This window comes from Anabrus simplex, chromosome X, assembly GCF_040414725.1.
Source record: "Anabrus simplex isolate iqAnaSimp1 chromosome X, ASM4041472v1, whole genome shotgun sequence".
In the NCBI taxonomy this organism is placed as follows: domain Eukaryota; kingdom Metazoa; phylum Arthropoda; class Insecta; order Orthoptera; family Tettigoniidae; genus Anabrus; species Anabrus simplex.
Genome location: NC_090279.1, coordinates 182,942,217 through 182,960,047, shown reverse-complemented (window position 1 = coordinate 182,960,047; position 17,831 = coordinate 182,942,217). Strand labels below are relative to the sequence as shown.

Below are 17,831 nucleotides of genomic sequence, written 5' to 3'. Positions count from 1 at the left end.
TCTCAAAATTCCAAGATTTGCAAACACAATTTAAAAAATATAATCACCACACTACACAATAAAAAATAAGCTCACTAGCGCATAACTATCAGATCTCATTATCAAGCCAACAAGCACCTCATTGCGAACACATTGCCAACATTTACAACAGCAAAACCAAAAAATAAAAATGGAAATGCGGCAATTTGCGGTATACAGCTTCCTGTCAGTGGGTAGTAGAGCAGCGCTCCAGCGGCAGTATGGTGAAACTTTCCAATTACAGCTTTATGCTGGGCTTCACAAGCGATTGTCTAGGCCGGTATAAGGAGCGCAGCCGTGATCTGAATACAAGAGTTATATAACAAATGTTATTTTTAATTTCGCGACTCCTCATCGCTCTATAAAGTGCACTGTTATCTTGTAACACCCAAGTACTGTTTATCTCGCAACCTTGACTTCTCTTAAGTAATATAAAGGAGGTCTACTGCACACATAGCAAGTTCCTAACAGGCAGACAACATGGAGCGTTGGTCAGGTCGTGTAGCTTTAGTGACAGGAGCTAGTGCTGGTATAGGAGCAGCTGTAGCCTACCAGTTACAAGACCACGGAGTTCATGTCGTAGCTGTGGCTCGGAGAGTGGAGAAAATAGAGGTGAGTGGGGAATATCTTCTTCTTCTTTATCTGTTTACCCTCCAGAGTTGGTTTTTCCCTCAGACTCAGCGAGGGATCCTACCTCTACCCCCTCAAGGGCAGTGTCTTGGAACTTCAGACTCTGGTTCGGGGGATACAACTGGGGAGGATGACTAGTACCTCGCCCAGGTGGCCTCACCTGCTATGCTGAACAGGGACCTTGCGGGGGGATGAGAAGATTGGAATGAATAGACAAGGAAGAGGGAAGGAAGCGGCTGTGGCCTTAAGTTAGGTACCATCCCGGCATTTGTCTGGTGAAGTGGGAAACCACGGAAAACCACTTCCAGGATGGCTGAGGTGGGAGTCGAACCCACCTCTACTCAGTTGACCTCCCGAGGTTGAGTGGACTCCGGTCCAGCCCTCGTACCACTTGTCAAATTTCGTGGCAGAGCCGGGAATCGAACGGTTCTAGGGGCCGACAAGACATTTCAAGGTAGTGCGGATAACATATCATATCCAATATAATTTTGTTTCATTTGTCAGTCATTAAACATTGCCCCAGAGGCGAGCGAAAGGCTTCGGTTGTTCTGATGCTATGAGCAACACTAATAATAATTTCGTGTGGCTATTTCTAGCCGAGTGCAGCCCTTGTAAGGCAGACCCTCCGATGAGGGTGTAGGTAACTGCGTGTTATTGTGGTGGAGGATAGTGTTATGTGTGGTGTGTGAGTTGCAGGAATGTTGGGGACAGCACAGGCACCCAGCCCCGGGCCATTGGAATTAACCAATGAAGGTTAAAATCCCCGACCCAACCGGGGATCGAACCCGGGACCCTCTGAACCGAAGGCCAGTACGCTGACCATTCAGCCAACGAGTCGGACATGAGCAACACTGAAATCTCGTTTACAAGCGCCGGTTGACATACTGTATAATAAGGGGCGTGAGGGTTACTAGGGATTAGTAACACCCCCCACCCCTCATAGAATTTTTACAAAACTAAAATAAGCATAAACTGCCAATAAACAATAAACAAAATGAACATTCAAAGATATATCGGTGGCTTGGTTCTAAAAGGGCCAATGTCATTTTTTTATTTATTATCGAAATGGAGATATTAACTGATACAGACGCGTTTTATCCTGGTTTGCAACATCAATCAATCAATACTGATCTGCATTTAGGGCAGTCGCCCAGGTGGCAGATTCCCTATCTGTTGCTTTCCTAGCCTTTTCCTAAATGATTTCAAAGAAATTGGAAATTTATTGAACATCTCTCTTGGTAAGTTATTCCAATCCCTAACTCCCCTTCCTATAAATGAATATTTGCCCCAGTTTGTCCCCTTGAATTCCAACTTTATCTTCATATTGTGATCTTTCCTACTTTTATAGACGCCATTCAAACCTATTCGTCTACTAATGTCATTCCACGCCATCTCTCCGCTGACAGCTCGGAACATACCACTTAGTCGAGCAGCTCTTCTTCTTTCTCTCAATTCTTCTCAACCCAAACATTACAACATTTTTGTAACGCTACTCTTTTGTCGGAAATCACCCAGAACAAATCGAGCTGCTTTTCTTTGGATTTTTTCCAGTTCTTGAATCAGGTAATCCTGGTGAGGGTCCCATACACTGGAACCATACTCTAGTTGGGGTCTTACCAGAGACTTATATGCACTCTCCTTTACATCCTTACTACAACCCCTAAACACCCTCATAACCATGTGCAGAGATCGGTACCCTTTATTTACAATCCCATTTATGTGATTACCCCAGTGAAGATCTTTCCTTATATTAACACCTAGATACTTACAATGATCCCCAGTAGTATAATTGGATGGTTCGGGCGCCACCTCCACCTCAGGCTCCCAGTGGCCACCTCCACCTCCACCTCAGCCAGAGGCCTCCCAGTGGCCACCTCCACCTCCACCTCAGCCAGAGGCCTCCCAGTGGCCACCTCCACCTCCACCTCAGCCAGAGGCCTCCCAGATGCCTCCTCCACCTCCCGCGGGAAATTTGAATTTGTAAACAAAGCCACGTGCTTTTTGACAGCTGTCATCGACAACAACGCATCGCAAACCTCAGTACTGCCATCTTGACGGGCCTAAACCTCAGTAGTGCCAACTTAACCTAACTAGCGCGAGGTAAAAAAGCCACGTGCTTTTTGACAACCACGTGCTTTTAGACAGATTTGTAAACAAAGCTACGTGCTTTTTGACAGCTGTCATCGACAACAACGCATCGCAAACCTCAGTACTACCATCTTGACGGGCCTAAACCCCAGTAGTGCCAACTTAACCTCACAAGCGCGAGGTAAACAAAGCCACGTGCTTTTTGACAGCCACGTGCTTTTTGACAGATTTGTAAACAAAGCCACGTGCTTTTTGACAGACAACAACGCATCGCAAACCTCAGTACTGCCATCTTGACGGGCCTAAACCTTAGTAGTACCAACTTAACCTAACTAGCGCGAGGTAAACAAAGCCACGTGCTTTTTGACAGCCACGTGCTTTTTTGACAGCTATCATCCGCCATCTTTGAGCACTATGCTGCCCTCTATATCGCAGTAGCTGTAAAATTCATCACCTGTCATCGACAGTGCTGCCATCTTGACGGGCCTAAACCTTAGTGGTACCAACTTAACCTAACTAGCATGAGGTAAACAAAGCCACGTGTTTTTTGACAGCTGTCATCCGCCATCTTTAATCTATAGAGCACAGTGCTGCCCTCTTTAGCTACTTACCTTTGAAATGTGGTGGCGGATAATTTGAAAAATGCTTTTTGACAGCAGCCATCTTGCATCGCAAACCTCAGTGCTGCCCTCTTTAGCTAGATACCTGTGGTGGCAGGCAATTCCACATGACAGCAGTCATCTTTAATCAAGAGAGCACCGTGCTGCCCTCTATGTGGTGGCGGCAAATAGAAAAATTCTACATGCTCTTGTTTGGAAACAAACTCACGCGCTTTTTTGACAGCCGTCATCCACCATCTTTAATCAACAGAGCACAGTGCTGTAATCTTTAGCTAGATACCTTTGAAATGTGGTGGCGGCAATTTGAAAAATTCTATGTGCTCTTGTTGGGAAACAAAGCCACGTGCTTTTTTGACAGCTGTCATCCGCCATCTTTAATCAATAGAGCACTGTGCTGCTATCATGCGGGCAATTTCGTCAGCTGTCATCCGCCATCTTTAATCTAGAGAGAACAGTGCTGCACTCTATGTGGTGGCGGTAAATTCCACGTGCTTTACAAACCCATGTGCTTTTCTGACAGCTGTCATCCGCCATCTTTAATCCAGAGAGAACAGTGCTGCACTCTATGTAGTAGCGGCAAATTCTACGTGCTTTACAAACCTATGCGCTTTTCTGTCATCCGCCATCTTTAATCTAGAGAGAACAGTGCTGCACTCTATGTGGTGGCGGCAAATTCTACGTGCTCTTATTTGGAAACAAATTCTACTCGCTCTTCAGCTGTCATCTACCATCTTTAATCAAAAGAGCACCGTGCTGCCCTCTTTGTGGTGGCGGATAATTTGAAAAAATTATTTTCGACAAGCAGCCATCTTTAATCCAGAGAGAACAGTGCTGCCCTCTTTAGCTACTTACCTTTGAGGCGGTTAACTTGAAAAATTCTTTTCGACAAGCAGCCATCTTTAATCCAGAGAGAACAGTGCTGCCCTCTTTAGCTACCTACCTTTGAGGCGGTTAATTTGAAAAATTCTATTAACAAGCTGCCATCTTTAATCCAGAGAGAACAGTGCTGCCCTCTTTAGCTACTTACCTTTGAGGCGGTTAATTTGAAAAATTCTATTTAACAAGCTGCCATCTTTAATGAAAAGGGCATCGTGGTGCTATCTTGCGGGTAATATTTTACGTCACAGCTGTCATCCACCATCTTGCATTGCTAACCTTAGTGCTGCCCTCTTTAGCTACATACCTTTGAAACAAAAAATCTATTTGACAAGCTGTCACCCGCCATCTTGCATCGCAAACCTCAGTGCTGCACTCTATGTGGTGGCGGATAATTTGAAAAAATCTTTTTGACAGGCAGCCATCTTTAATCCAGAGAGAACAGTGCTGCCATCTTTAGCTACTGCCATCTTACATCGCTTACCTCGCTGCTGTACTCTATGTGGTGGCGGCTAATTCGAACAAGTTTAATCACGCATCGGGCAAGCTAGAGTAAGCACGTGCTGTTGTGATGACGTCATTGTGCATGTTTAAACCAGTTCGTTGACTAAAAGCTTTAGTCTTCGAGAAACAGTGATAGAGTGTAGAGTGCAAACATGACGAAAACATTAATAGTTGATGTGCAAGGCTTTAAAGTAAACGGAAACAAATTTGTGTTTAAAGAGGTGGCTGTGTTAGATTGCAGTGTGTTGTGGGCTCCAAAACTTGTTAGTTTAGTATTTAGTCCACCGTTCCCTTACTGTTTGCAAACAGATGAAGATAAAAAGCAGACTCAGTGGATTGAAAACAATTTAGGTTTGAAGTGGGAAGAAAAAGGAATACCTTATCGTTTTCTACCTTTAATGATGAATGCACATTTGTCAAGAGCAGATCTTGTTCTTTTAAAGGGTTGTGAAAAGAAAGAATGGTTGCGTGATTTTCTACCATCATCATGTGAAGTTATCGACATGCATGAATTGGGGTGCCCATCATTTAAAACTCTTCCGAAAGAGCATAGCAGAGAAACAAGTAAACAGTCTTTACAACATGTAGGTATGCTCTTTGATTGGTTGTGTCGCAGTGCATGCCGGGAAGTGAACAACATATGTAAAGTGCAGTGTCGAAATAACCTTAGTGTAAAAGAAACATTTGTAGAGTAAAGACATCATGTCATTTCTAACAGATACTAAGTGTAACGCAGTTGAAAAGGCGATCGTAAAATTTTATGCATGAAAAAAGAAACTAAACACTTTTACTGAAGAAGAGTTAAATGCATTACCAAAGGCATTTTTGGTTAATGTAGCTGCGAATGCTGTAAAGAAGATTTGGGAAAAGGTGCCTCGTGAGTGGACTCAAGATCCCGTTTTGTCAGAGCTTCAAACGTGTAGTTTACATCATGAACACGTGAGTTTAGCTAGAAGACCTTCTGTGAGACAGTGCCGTACATGTCAACTAATTAAACTGTATCACGGACCTAAAACTAACGAGTTGTCTTCGCTTATAAACACTTATCATGGCTGTGGAGAGAGTAAACAAGGAAAAGGTGAAGAAACGTGCTGGGAGAAAGATGAGGAAGCATGTTGGGCGTGGACTCATCAATAGAGTGATTGATCTTCTTTTCTTCGTGCTTCATCCCCCCTGCGGCCCTAGAACACATTCGCCTGATACGTAGTTACATGCTGCCTGCGTGTCGTGTAGCTGTTAAAATCTGCTTCGTAAAGTTATGCTGTGTGTGTGTGTGTGTGTGTGTGTTATTACCTAGTGCTTTAGCTGCTCAGAAGAATATAGCAGCACTTGTCGTTGTTGGTGCAATAAAACGAAAACTGAGTGTCAAAGACCGTAACATAAACAAAGGATAAAAATGTATGTATATAGTCTAAAATAAATATGAATTGTCAAAACATATTACAGGTGTTGTTTAATCCTACAGCATGTCCTAGTGACTTAGAAGAAAGGAAACGTAGAGGATTAAAAGAAAACACACATAAGATTTAAAGTACATCCTCTTTATTAATCCATGAATTAAAGCTGTTATTAAAACCAAGCCATTTAACATACAGTTTATTACCACGACGTCGAATAACACGTTCAACTAAATAGTGATCAGGATATTTTGTTTTCTGCAGTTCTTCGATGTAGAATCCTCCTTCAATAGGCTGTCCTCTGAGATCGCGAAGTAAATACGTAACTGGATTAGTAAGCTTAACACTTCTGATTTGAAAAATTTCAGTGCTCCAGTTAGGTGTGTATCCTTTTGCAAAGATAGACTTGTGTTTGCTGATGCGAACGAAATCACCTTCTTTAAAGCGATAGCGACGTGGATCAGCTGTTTTGATTACAAGATGAATAGCATCTAGACGAGGTGTATTCTTTGTAACAAGACGTGGCTTTGTTCCGATAGTGCGATGAGGTGTATCGTTGTAGGTAGATAAAAGTCTAGGTAGCAGATCAATCCAACGATATGAACCTTGCGCTGTAAATTCTCGCCACATCATTGTTTTGAGTGTACGATTAAAGCGTTCTACAACACTTGCCTTGAGATTACTGAACGTAGAGTAGTGTTGAATGCCAAGTAACTTGAGGTAAGAAGAAAAATCCTTGTTGTAAAACTCTTTACCTTGATCAGTTTGAAGAAGCCTTGGGCAGCGTTTCGATTCTTCAACAATATGTTTAAATGCTTCTTTAACTTGAGCTGCTGTTTTAGAACGCACGGGTTGTGCAAAAGCAAACTTTGAGTACACATCGATAACAGTAAGTAGATACTTATAGCTCTTATTACTAGAAGAATATGGAATCATTTCTACTAAGTCTGCTTGCCAGAGATCATCTTTTCCTCGTGTAATAACGCGTCTGCGACAGTAGGTGCGACGTGCTGGTTTATGTAACTCATGTGCGATGTTTACCTTTACAGGTGAGATCTTCTCTTGACGAGCCATTACAAAATAATACCGGCATAACGTAGTTCTCTTTCTATTTCTAGAATTTCTGATCCGTGACCAGTGTGACCAGCCTCTTGCGATGCTCTTAAAAGTTGTAATCGTTCAACGAGTAAGTTTGGGTCATTCCAGTATCTTACATCCACATACGGCAACAAAGGCTTGTAGATAACGTCTAGACTACGTGCAGTCGGAAACAGCTTAGAAATAAACTCACGATACTTGTAACTCTTATTCGCATTTACAGGTTCTGTTCTCTTGTAATTACGTCGTGTTGCATCGGTAGCAAAAAGTATTGCTTTATACTTTTTAAGATCATCTTGTAAAATTATATCCTTGTCAGGTATTCGTGAGAAAAGAAGTTCTAAGAGTCCTTTCGTAGGTTTATAGGTAACACCTTTTACAATGAGTTTGTTGCTATTAATCTTAACATTTGAATTTCCTATCCGGAAACAGTCATCTTCGTAGCGAATACCATAGGTAGTGTCAGTTTGTCCTGTAAAAAGTTTTTCTATATAAGGTGCAAAGAGAGATCCATAGGTATCTTGAATAAAAGTTCTAAACTGATTGCGATACTCTGGTGTAATCATCACCTCAGACAAAGATGGTAGATTTTGCGTCGATGTAGTAGGTGTTTCTGCAATAACATCTGTAGTTAAAAACTCAACACGCTTAGATGGTGATGCATCATTAAGTTCTTCTTCTTCTTCCTTATCTTCCTCTTCTTGATCTACATCCTGCTTCTTCTCTTCCGTATCTTCTTCATGCTTTTCTTCTTCATGCTTCTCTTTATGATATGATGTTTGCATAGAAGCAAAACTTGAAGTAGACTGCGGTAATGAAGTAGAATTAAAAATTTCTTTGAGTGGTGTACTTAGTTGTGTTTTTAAAAATAAATCCGTGTCTGCTTGAATACGTTTAAGCTCTTTAAATTTCCGTCGAATATTGTTTCGAGCTTGGATGATATGTTTTGTGATCTCCTTGCTAGATGTTAACATGATGGTGGTTTTTAATCAAGTAGTTACTGTAATTCTGTGTTAATGCATATAAAATGATCGAAACCCATGCGATATCGTCCATGCTGTACATCACTTTCTTTATCAATAACTAAAAAGCTGTAACGGTGTAATGACCAACATTTAGCACACATACGTTTAAAGTCATCGAATGTCATATCAGTGTTAACATGATCGTTATACACATGTCGCATGTTGTGCTCATCTTGACGAAAAAGCACAATAACATTTGCGTTGTCGCGTATCAACTGCTTGGGCACACGAGAATAGGTTTGGCACAAATAGATGCAATCAACATATTTATGTCGACCCATACTAAAGAATGCACGAATAACGTTTTGCTGTTCTGTTGCGACATCATCAAAGATCATTAGAGAATTAGGAAGCACATCGTCTGGTGATGGTACTTGCTCATGTGAATTAAATTTAAAATATCTTATTCCATCTTTAACTAGATCGTGCATTACAGTTTGTAGAATAGTATATAGCTGCTGATAGAGTGACTTTGCGAAAACGTAAATATTCTCGAAGCGTATACCATTTACAGAAGTAATAAGTGTGAGTAAAAGATTTGTTTTACCGCATCCCGACGGACCTGATATAATACATCGAACAGTAAAAGGAAACAACGTTCCATGACGTTTTCTTGTAGTTGTACTAGAACTAGGTAAGAGATGTGGTACAATGTCGGTAACAGGTAGCGTGTCTTGCTGCTTTATAATCTTCATGATAACTGAATCATAAAGTACGTAATAGTAATATATATATTAAACGAAACAAGAGGCAACGGTTAGTTTATGATTTGCTATTGACTAGTAAAGTCGTGTCCAGCATGGTGAAACAACGATATCCAAACGACATGAAGAAGAAGAAGAAAGTAAAAACTGTTGGATGGAAAGATGTTATAAAGGCTGCGCAAAAAGCTATTCGAGGGGAATACAATCCTCGTGTAGCTATTACTAAGGCGTTACGCGCAGCAAGAGCGAGAATTTCTCCAAAGTGCAGAGCAATATTTAGTAAACGTGCGCGAATTATTCCTGTACCAAAACGAGGAGGATTTCTTCCTGCGCTGTTTGCTGGCTTAGCAGCTTTAGGGTCATTGCTAGGTGGTGCTAGTGCTGTAGTGAGAACTGTCAAAGCTGTAGAAAAAGCGAAACAACAGTTGAAAGAGAGTGAACGTCATAACAAGACGATGGAGGCAATTGCGTTACGAGGCAAAGGTGTGAACATGAAGCTAGCGCCATACAAGAAAGGGCTTGGTATCTACATTTCTCCAAAAAACGTCTACTGAATGCACTGCCATATCGACCTCTAACGCATGATGAAGTTTTTACGTTTGCTAAACAACTAGGAATTCATTATTTTCGAGGAGTGTATATGCGCGATCAACTACCAGCACGTCCACGTGAACGTGAAAGTGCCGTAATTAACTTGGACGACAGTCGTGGACCTGGAACTCATTACGTTGCTTATGTAAAACGTAAATCTAAAGTATGGTATTTTGATAGCTATGGAGATTTACCTCCTCCTTTTGAGCTCATACGTTATTTCGGAAGCAGTGCAGACATTGTTTACAATGAAAACCGTGTGCAAAACTTTAATACACGCATGTGCGGACGATTATGTCTTATGTTCTTATATCAAACCCAGACAGTAGAGAAAGTGTATTAGTGTCTACGTGATGACGAACAGTGAAAGAACGTTTGCTGTACGTGGAGAAGGACCTGAAACAACCATCTATTTTAATCCGCCAATCGAACTTGGTTATCAGCCGCATAGTCTTGGACTAGTATCGTTTGAAAGCTACAATAAAATCTATAATGTGCGTGATGGTATAAACAAGTTCTATTACGATGAGTATGTGCTAACACTACCCTCAGGTAGTTATACAGTAGATGATATTCACGACTATATTGAAAGTACGCTAATTGATCAGTTTGGGGAAGATAGTTTTAGTAATCATAATTACAAGTTCTCAATCACTATAAGCAACATTACGCATAAATGTGTTATTGAATCATCATTTAAGATTGACTTCAAATCACAACCTGATTCGATTGGACCACTGCTTGGATTTTCATCGAGGGAGCTCCTACCGAACGTACGTTACGAGTCTGATCAACCTATAAAACTCTTCGATGATTATAATGTGAACATTACTTGTAATATTATTACAGACTTGAATAGTAATCTACAACCTTCGCACGTCCTGCACGACTTTATTGTTACAGAGGAACGTGGATATACTATTTGTGAGAAACCAGCAGTAGTTCTTTATCATCCTGTGTCTGTAAAACACATTAGCAACATTACTCTTAGACTTGTAAATAAACATAATCAGCTTATTCATTTAGATCAGCACGCGTACGTAGCTTACAAACTACATCTTAAACCAGTATGAAAACCATCTATAAAACACGGTGTACATTCCGAAGACATACTACATGTGTGCAGAGACTCATCGAGTTAACAGATACCCATAAGCAGATACTCCAAGATTTAGGATATACACTACTACAACAGAATGGAAGAAATGCTAGACATTACGAATACAGTAGAAAGTCATGAAGGTGTAGTACGAAGTGAGCTTCATTCCTATCAACCTTTTACGTTTGGATTAAATAACAATGATGAAATTCATTTTATTATTAATCAACAAGATGTTTACACCTTACCACACGAAAGCTACCTCTATATTGAAGGACGATTAGAAAAGTCTGATGGAAGTGGACCAAGCACTTCACAACTAAACAACCATGCTCTAGCTTTTCTCTTTTCTGAAGCGCGATATGAAGTAAATAATGTTGAAATAGATCGAACGAAGAATGTTGGTATTACAAGCGCAATGAAACTCTACCCTTCTTTCTGTGATGAAGAAAGTAATCTTTTGCGGATGGCTGGATGGTGTCCAAAATCTACTAACAACTGGATGATTAATGAGGATGGAACTTTTACGGGTATGTTATCACTGAAACATATTTTTGGATTCGCAGAAGACTTTACACGTATTATAATCAACGTAAAACAAGAGCTTATTCTAATCCGTGATCGAAGTGATTACAATTCTCTTAAAGCAGTAGAAACACCTGTAGAATCGAAAATAACACTGCATCGTATACTGTGGCGGATCCCACATGTAACCTTATCTGATCGTGAAAAACTTCGATTGCTCAAGATTGTAGAAAATGATACACCATTACCTATACGTTTTAGAAGTTGGGAGCTGCATGAATATCCTGTGTTACCACCTACAAACAAGCATAGCTGGGCTGTTAAAACATCACGTTTTACTGAGAAGCCCTTGTACATTATTTTTGGATTTCAAACTAATCGTAAATTCAATCACGAAAAAGATAGCTCCCTGTTTGATCACTGCAAATTAAGACACGTTAGACTATATCTCAATGGAATTACGTATCCCTACGAAAACATCGACATTAACTTTGAGAAAAATAAGTTTGGGATGCTCTATGACATGTTTTGTAAATTTCAATCATCGTATTATCAGAAAGAAGATCGTCCGCTATTTACACCTCAAGAATTTAAAAATAAAGCACCGATTGTAGTTATAGACTGCTCTTATCATGAAGAATCTATAAAAGAATCTCCAGTTGATATTCGTTTAGAATTTGAAACATCTGAAAACATTCCTGCTAACACAGCAGCCTATTGTCTTATTATTCATATGAGTGATGTTACTTACCATCCGCTAACGAATATTGTTACGAGACTATAAATAAGAATAGATCTTTATCATTTTCATTAGTGTGTGCTTCGACATCGTACGCTATGGAACAAAACTGTAAATGTGCATGTTGTTTGCATGCTCATACGCAACATCTTATTTATGTTTCACGAGTGAGTGAGGCTATTAAAATGTTCTATAAACGTAGATCGTCGATGCCGAAACATCTTATTCAATACTTACCACCAGGATTTTTATATACGTACGCTGCCTCTTACGTACATAATTTTTGGGACATCCTTCCTCTACACAGTAAGATGTCAATCGAAGTAGCTTTATGCAGAACTTGTGAACGACATTACAAGCATCGAGGAGAAAATGGTGATGATGATTGGGATGGACCAAATCCGAGGATTGAACACTGTACACAGTGTATGAATGAACTTTCTCTAGTACTTCATGATGATGATGATGATTCCGAAAAGGAATAACAGCAAGGTAAGAAGTACATGATCTTCTCTGTAAAGCATAACATACTTAGTATAATATATTTCTAAATGCTTTGTTTAATTTGAATGTTGCAGGAGGCATTTCAGAAGCATACGTTGTTAAGAAGCACACCAACCTTGTCAGCAGCAAAAACGAACACTGTTGTAGTACATTTGTAAATAAATATTTGATCGCATTCAAAAAATGTTGTACTTATTGCATTGACTTACTCTTAAGAAAAACGATCAGGTCTAAACATGCACAATGACGTCATCACAACAGCACGTGCTTACTCTTGCTTTCCCGATGCATGTTTAAACTTGTTCGAATTTACCGCTACCACATTCCTTTACATCGACTTACTCTTAAGAAAACGGACAAGTCTAAACATGCACAATGACGTCATCACAACAGCACGTGCTTACTCTAGCTTGCCCGATGCGTGATTAAACTTGTTCGAATTAGCCGCCACCACATAGAGTACAGCAGCGAGATAAGCGATGTAAGATGGCAGTAGCTAAAGATGGCAGCACTGTTCTCTCTGGATTAAAGATGGCTGCCTGTCAAAAAGATTTTTTCAAATTATCCACCACCACATAGAGTGCAGCACTGAGGTTTGCGATGCAAGATGGCGGGTGACAGCTTGTCAAATAGATTTTTTGTTTCAAAGGTAAGTAGCTAAAGAGGGCAGCACTAAGGTTAGCAATGCAAGATGGTGAATGACAGCTGTGACGTAAAATATTACCCGCAAGATAGCACCACGATGCCCTTTTCATTAAAGATGGCAGCTTGTTAAATAGAATTTTTCAAATTAACCGCCTCAAAGGTAAGTAGCTAAAGAGGGCAGCACTGTTCTCTCTGGATTAAAGATGGCAGCTTGTTAAATAGAATTTTTCAAATTAACCGCCTCAAAGGTAGGTAGCTAAAGAGGGCAGCACTGTTCTCTCTGGATTAAAGATGGCTGCTTGTCGAAAAGAATTTTTCAAGTTAACCGCCTCAAAGGTAAGTAGCTAAAGAGGGCAGCACTGTTCTCTCTGGATTAAAGATGGCTGCTTGTCGAAAATAATTTTTTCAAATTATCCGCCACCACAAAGAGGGCAGCACGGTGCTCTTTTGATTAAAGATGGTAGATGACAGCTGAAGAGCGAGTAGAATTTGTTTCCAAATAAGAGCACGTAGAATTTGCCGCCACCACATAGAGTGCAGCACTGTTCTCTCTAGATTAAAGATGGCGGATGACAGAAAAGCGCATAGGTTTGTAAAGCACGTAGAATTTGCCGCTACTACATAGAGTGCAGCACTGTTCTCTCTGGATTAAAGATGGCGGATGACAGCTGTCAGAAAAGCACATGGGTTTGTAAAGCACGTGGAATTTACCGCCACCACATAGAGTGCAGCACTGTTCTCTCTAGATTAAAGATGGCGGATGACAGCTGTCAGAAAAGCACATAGGTTTGTAAAGCACATGGAATTTACCGCCACCACATAGAGTGCAGCACTGTTCTCTCTGGATTAAAGATGGCGGATGACAGCTGACGAAATTGCCCGCATGATAGCAGCACAGTGCTCTATTGATTAAAGATGGCGGATGACAGCTGTCAAAAAAGCACGTGGCTTTGTTTCCCAACAAGAGCACATAGAATTTTTCAAATTGCCGCCACCACATTTCAAAGGTATCTAGCTAAAGATTACAGCACTGTGCTCTGTTGATTAAAGATGGTGGATGACGGCTGTCAAAAAAGCGCGTGAGTTTGTTTCCAAACAAGAGCATGTAGAATTTTTCTATTTGCCGCCACCACATAGAGGGCAGCACGGTGCTCTCTTGATTAAAGATGACTGCTGTCATGTGGAATTGCCTGCCACCACAGGTATCTAGCTAAAGAGGGCAGCACTGAGGTTTGCGATGCAAGATGGCTGCTGTCAAAAAGCATTTTTCAAATTATCCGCCACCACATTTCAAAGGTAAGTAGCTAAAGAGGGCAGCACTGTGCTCTATAGATTAAAGATGGCGGATGACAGCTGTCAAAAAACACGTGGCTTTGTTTACCTCATGCTAGTTAGGTTAAGTTGGTACCACTAAGGTTTAGGCCCGTCAAGATGGCAGCACTGTCGATGACAGGTGATGAATTTTACAGCTACTGCGATATAGAGGGCAGCATAGTGCTCAAAGATGGCGGATGATAGCTGTCAAAAAAGCACGTGGCTGTCAAAAAGCACGTGGCTTTGTTTACCTCGCGCTAGTTAGGTTAAGTTGGTACTACTAAGGTTTAGGCCCGTCAAGATGGCAGTACTGAGGTTTGCGATGCGTTGTTGTCTGTCAAAAAGCACGTGGCTTTGTTTACAAATCTGTCAAAAAGCACGTGGCTGTCAAAAAGCACGTGGCTTTGTTTACCTCGCGCTTGTGAGGTTAAGTTGGCACTACTGGGGTTTAGGCCCGTCAAGATGGTAGTACTGAGGTTTGCGATGCGTTGTTGTCGATGACAGCTGTCAAAAAGCACGTAGCTTTGTTTACAAATCTGTCTAAAAGCACGTGGTTGTCAAAAAGCACGTGGCTTTTTTACCTCGCGCTAGTTAGGTTAAGTTGGCACTACTGAGGTTTAGGCCCGTCAAGATGGCAGTACTGAGGTTTGCGATGCGTTGTTGTCGATGACAGCTGTCAAAAAGCACGTGGCTTTGTTTACAAATTCAAATTTCCCGCGGGAGGTGGAGGAGGCATCTGGGAGGCCTCTGGCTGAGGTGGAGGTGGAGGTGGCCACTGGGAGGCCTCTGGCTGAGGTGGAGGTGGAGGTGGCCACTGGGAGGCCTCTGGCTGAGGTGGAGGTGGAGGTGGCCACTGGGAGCCTGAGGTGGAGGTGGCGCCCGAACCATCCAATTATACTACTATCCCCAAAAGGAACTTTCATCCCATCAACGCAGTAATTAAAACTGAGAGGACTTTTCCTATTTGTGAAACTCACAACCTGACTTTTAGCCCCGTTTATCAACATACCATGTTAAAAGGGCCAATGTCTCTGGTAAGTACTAAACAAACAGTTTACGTTGAATTAAATAAGCCCTTGAAAATAATGTTAGATTACCAATAAAGATTAGAGACCTGGCAATTTTTAAAAAATACGATAGAAAAAAAATAGCGTTTAATATGGTGACTTCCACAAAGAAAGTGTAAAGTTATTTAAAGTTAGGTGCTGAAAAAAATAATTGGAAAACTATAAGCAAAACTTCAAATGCTCATAGCTCAAAAACAGGTTTTTTGACATTGACCCTTTTAAAACCAAGCCACAGATATAATTGTAAAATCAACAAATCTGTTGAATCTATTTTTTAAAGAAGCCTCGAAAGATGGAGTTTAGATAGTAAACTGAACGTACCATTAGCTGTAAAACTGTAGGCCGTGGTCATATTCTTCTTCTGTATTTTAATGTAAGATTTTGTCCTGTACTGCAATCTTAATTCACTTTTATCAGTGTCTTTATGTTCTATTATAATTTTGTAACTATACCCCCCCCCAGGCTACGCTACTGTTAAGGCCACCGGTGAGAAAAAGTTGAGTAACGCTGCTCGAAAGCAGTGTTGCCAACTTATATTTTCAAGATCCGCTAAATACTACTAAAATCCGTTAAAATTCCGCCAAGAAATCCGATCTCAAATAATAATAATAATAATAATAATAATAATAATAATAATAATAATAATAATAATAATAATAATAATAATAATAATAATAATAATAATAATAATAATAATAATAATTGTTACGGAGTTTTCCGTGGTAGTTAGAGGTGATAGAAGGTGCGGGGGGTGAACAGGTCTCAGGCTACGAAATTAAAGTGAATTTAAAATTTAACAAGGTTATATTTTCTTAGCAAAAAACAAGAAATAACAATAATGGCAGGTACAGAGTAGCAAAACCACTAATCGAGAATGTACAATTACAGGATTTGGGGCTCCGAGAGCCAGACACACAATTCTTGAGCAATTAGCCCAACTTTACGATATACAGAATTCAACAAAGGGGCAGTAGACCCCAATCATGCCCAGGAGCACTTGCTCCCAATTACATCATAAAGCCTCCTCGAGGCGCGCAGAAACAAACTTCAAAAGAGCGATCTGCTCTCAAAGGTTAAGCCTATCAAAGGCCACACCAAACTCCACCTTCAAGTTGTCCTCTAAGGACATAAACACAGGGGTAACGATACCCAACCTACTGAGGCCTATTAAGTGAGAAAATTTAATTACATGGCCTCTAAAATACCAATTTGAGAGGAGGCGAACTTGCGCTCCTAATACACTTTGTTTAAAACCTACTTGGCACTAGGCCGTTAATGCAAGGGCTAATCCCATACTAAAGAGGTGACTTTAGAAGGAAACAATTTACATTACGTTAAGGAAGAAACGGTTGTGAAAATAAGTTCACCTCAATGCAATATGAGAGGGAGCTCGAGAGGGTTAAGCACTCTCTAACCCAATATGAAGCTTAAAAGATAGGATAAATACAAAGTGTCTTTATATTTTAGGGAAAGTTACATGGTGGAAACGCTTCGGACCCGCCCCGAGAGTTAAACTGCTGAGCTAGCAAGAAAAGAAGTTATTAATCGGCCATTACCTTGTTGTTGAACTGCTGCCCGAAGGAAGAGGCGCTTCCCGCCCCCTGCTATGTACTTTACTCACTGAAAGATGTTACTGAAGTGGCGCAGAGACCCTAAAATCAGCAGTTTATATACTCTCGCAGAAAGTTCGAGGCGTTTCAGGAAGGAAAACACCCGCCCACAAACATTTTATTGGTGGATAAAGAAAACCCCTACACAAGATGAAGAAGAAACACATTATTGGTGGAAAAATAATTAAAGAAATTCGGGATTGGCTAAATTCAAAACAAGGGGAAATAAAGGGTTAATATTGCCAACTTAAACAATGACTGAAAGAAATTTAGCAAAGAACAAACTTTTGAAATTAAATTTTCTCCAAAAAAAGCAGTTCTTTCACTTCCCACTAGGGTGCACCGTTGTAGTTCTTCAGTAGTGTCATCTAGAAGAGAATGTTCACACTTCTTACTACAAGCAAAATAAAAATACGTCGAAAACAACACAGTTCAGAAACTTCAAAATTTCCAAGTAGTGACATCTTCAGGGTAACTTGAAAATTAACACATAAGACAAAGTTCAGACTTATTCCAGTAGGGGAGTTTCAACTGGCGCAAGGTTTGAATTAGCGGCGTGGAGGTGTACCGCCCGGTACAGACCTCCCCCCCCCAAACGTCCCAGCCAGGGGTGACGCATGAAATTCGTTAAAAACAAGGTCCAAGTTATGATGTTGATACGGAGATTAATTGCAGAAGTATTTATAAAAATTTTCTAAATTTAATCTGATCCAGTTTCAAAATTCTTGTAGTAACTGTTGAAGTAATGTCTTTATGTTTGTAGAAGTTGAATTCAGA

The 17,831-nt window shown here is 40.6% G+C and overlaps 1 protein-coding gene across 1 annotated transcript in view; it reads left to right on the top strand.

Moving 5' to 3' along the window:
* Positions 1-381: 381 nt before the first annotated feature.
* The window catches only part of LOC136885932 (uncharacterized), a 120,582-nt gene continuing 103,132 nt past the window's right edge, over positions 382-17,831 (top strand). Inside the window, exon 1 of the mRNA XM_068230947.1 lies at positions 382-630. Coding sequence (XP_068087048.1) covers positions 499-630 — 132 coding nt within the window. The 5' untranslated portion in view covers positions 382-498. The remainder of the gene's footprint in view (positions 631-17,831) is intronic.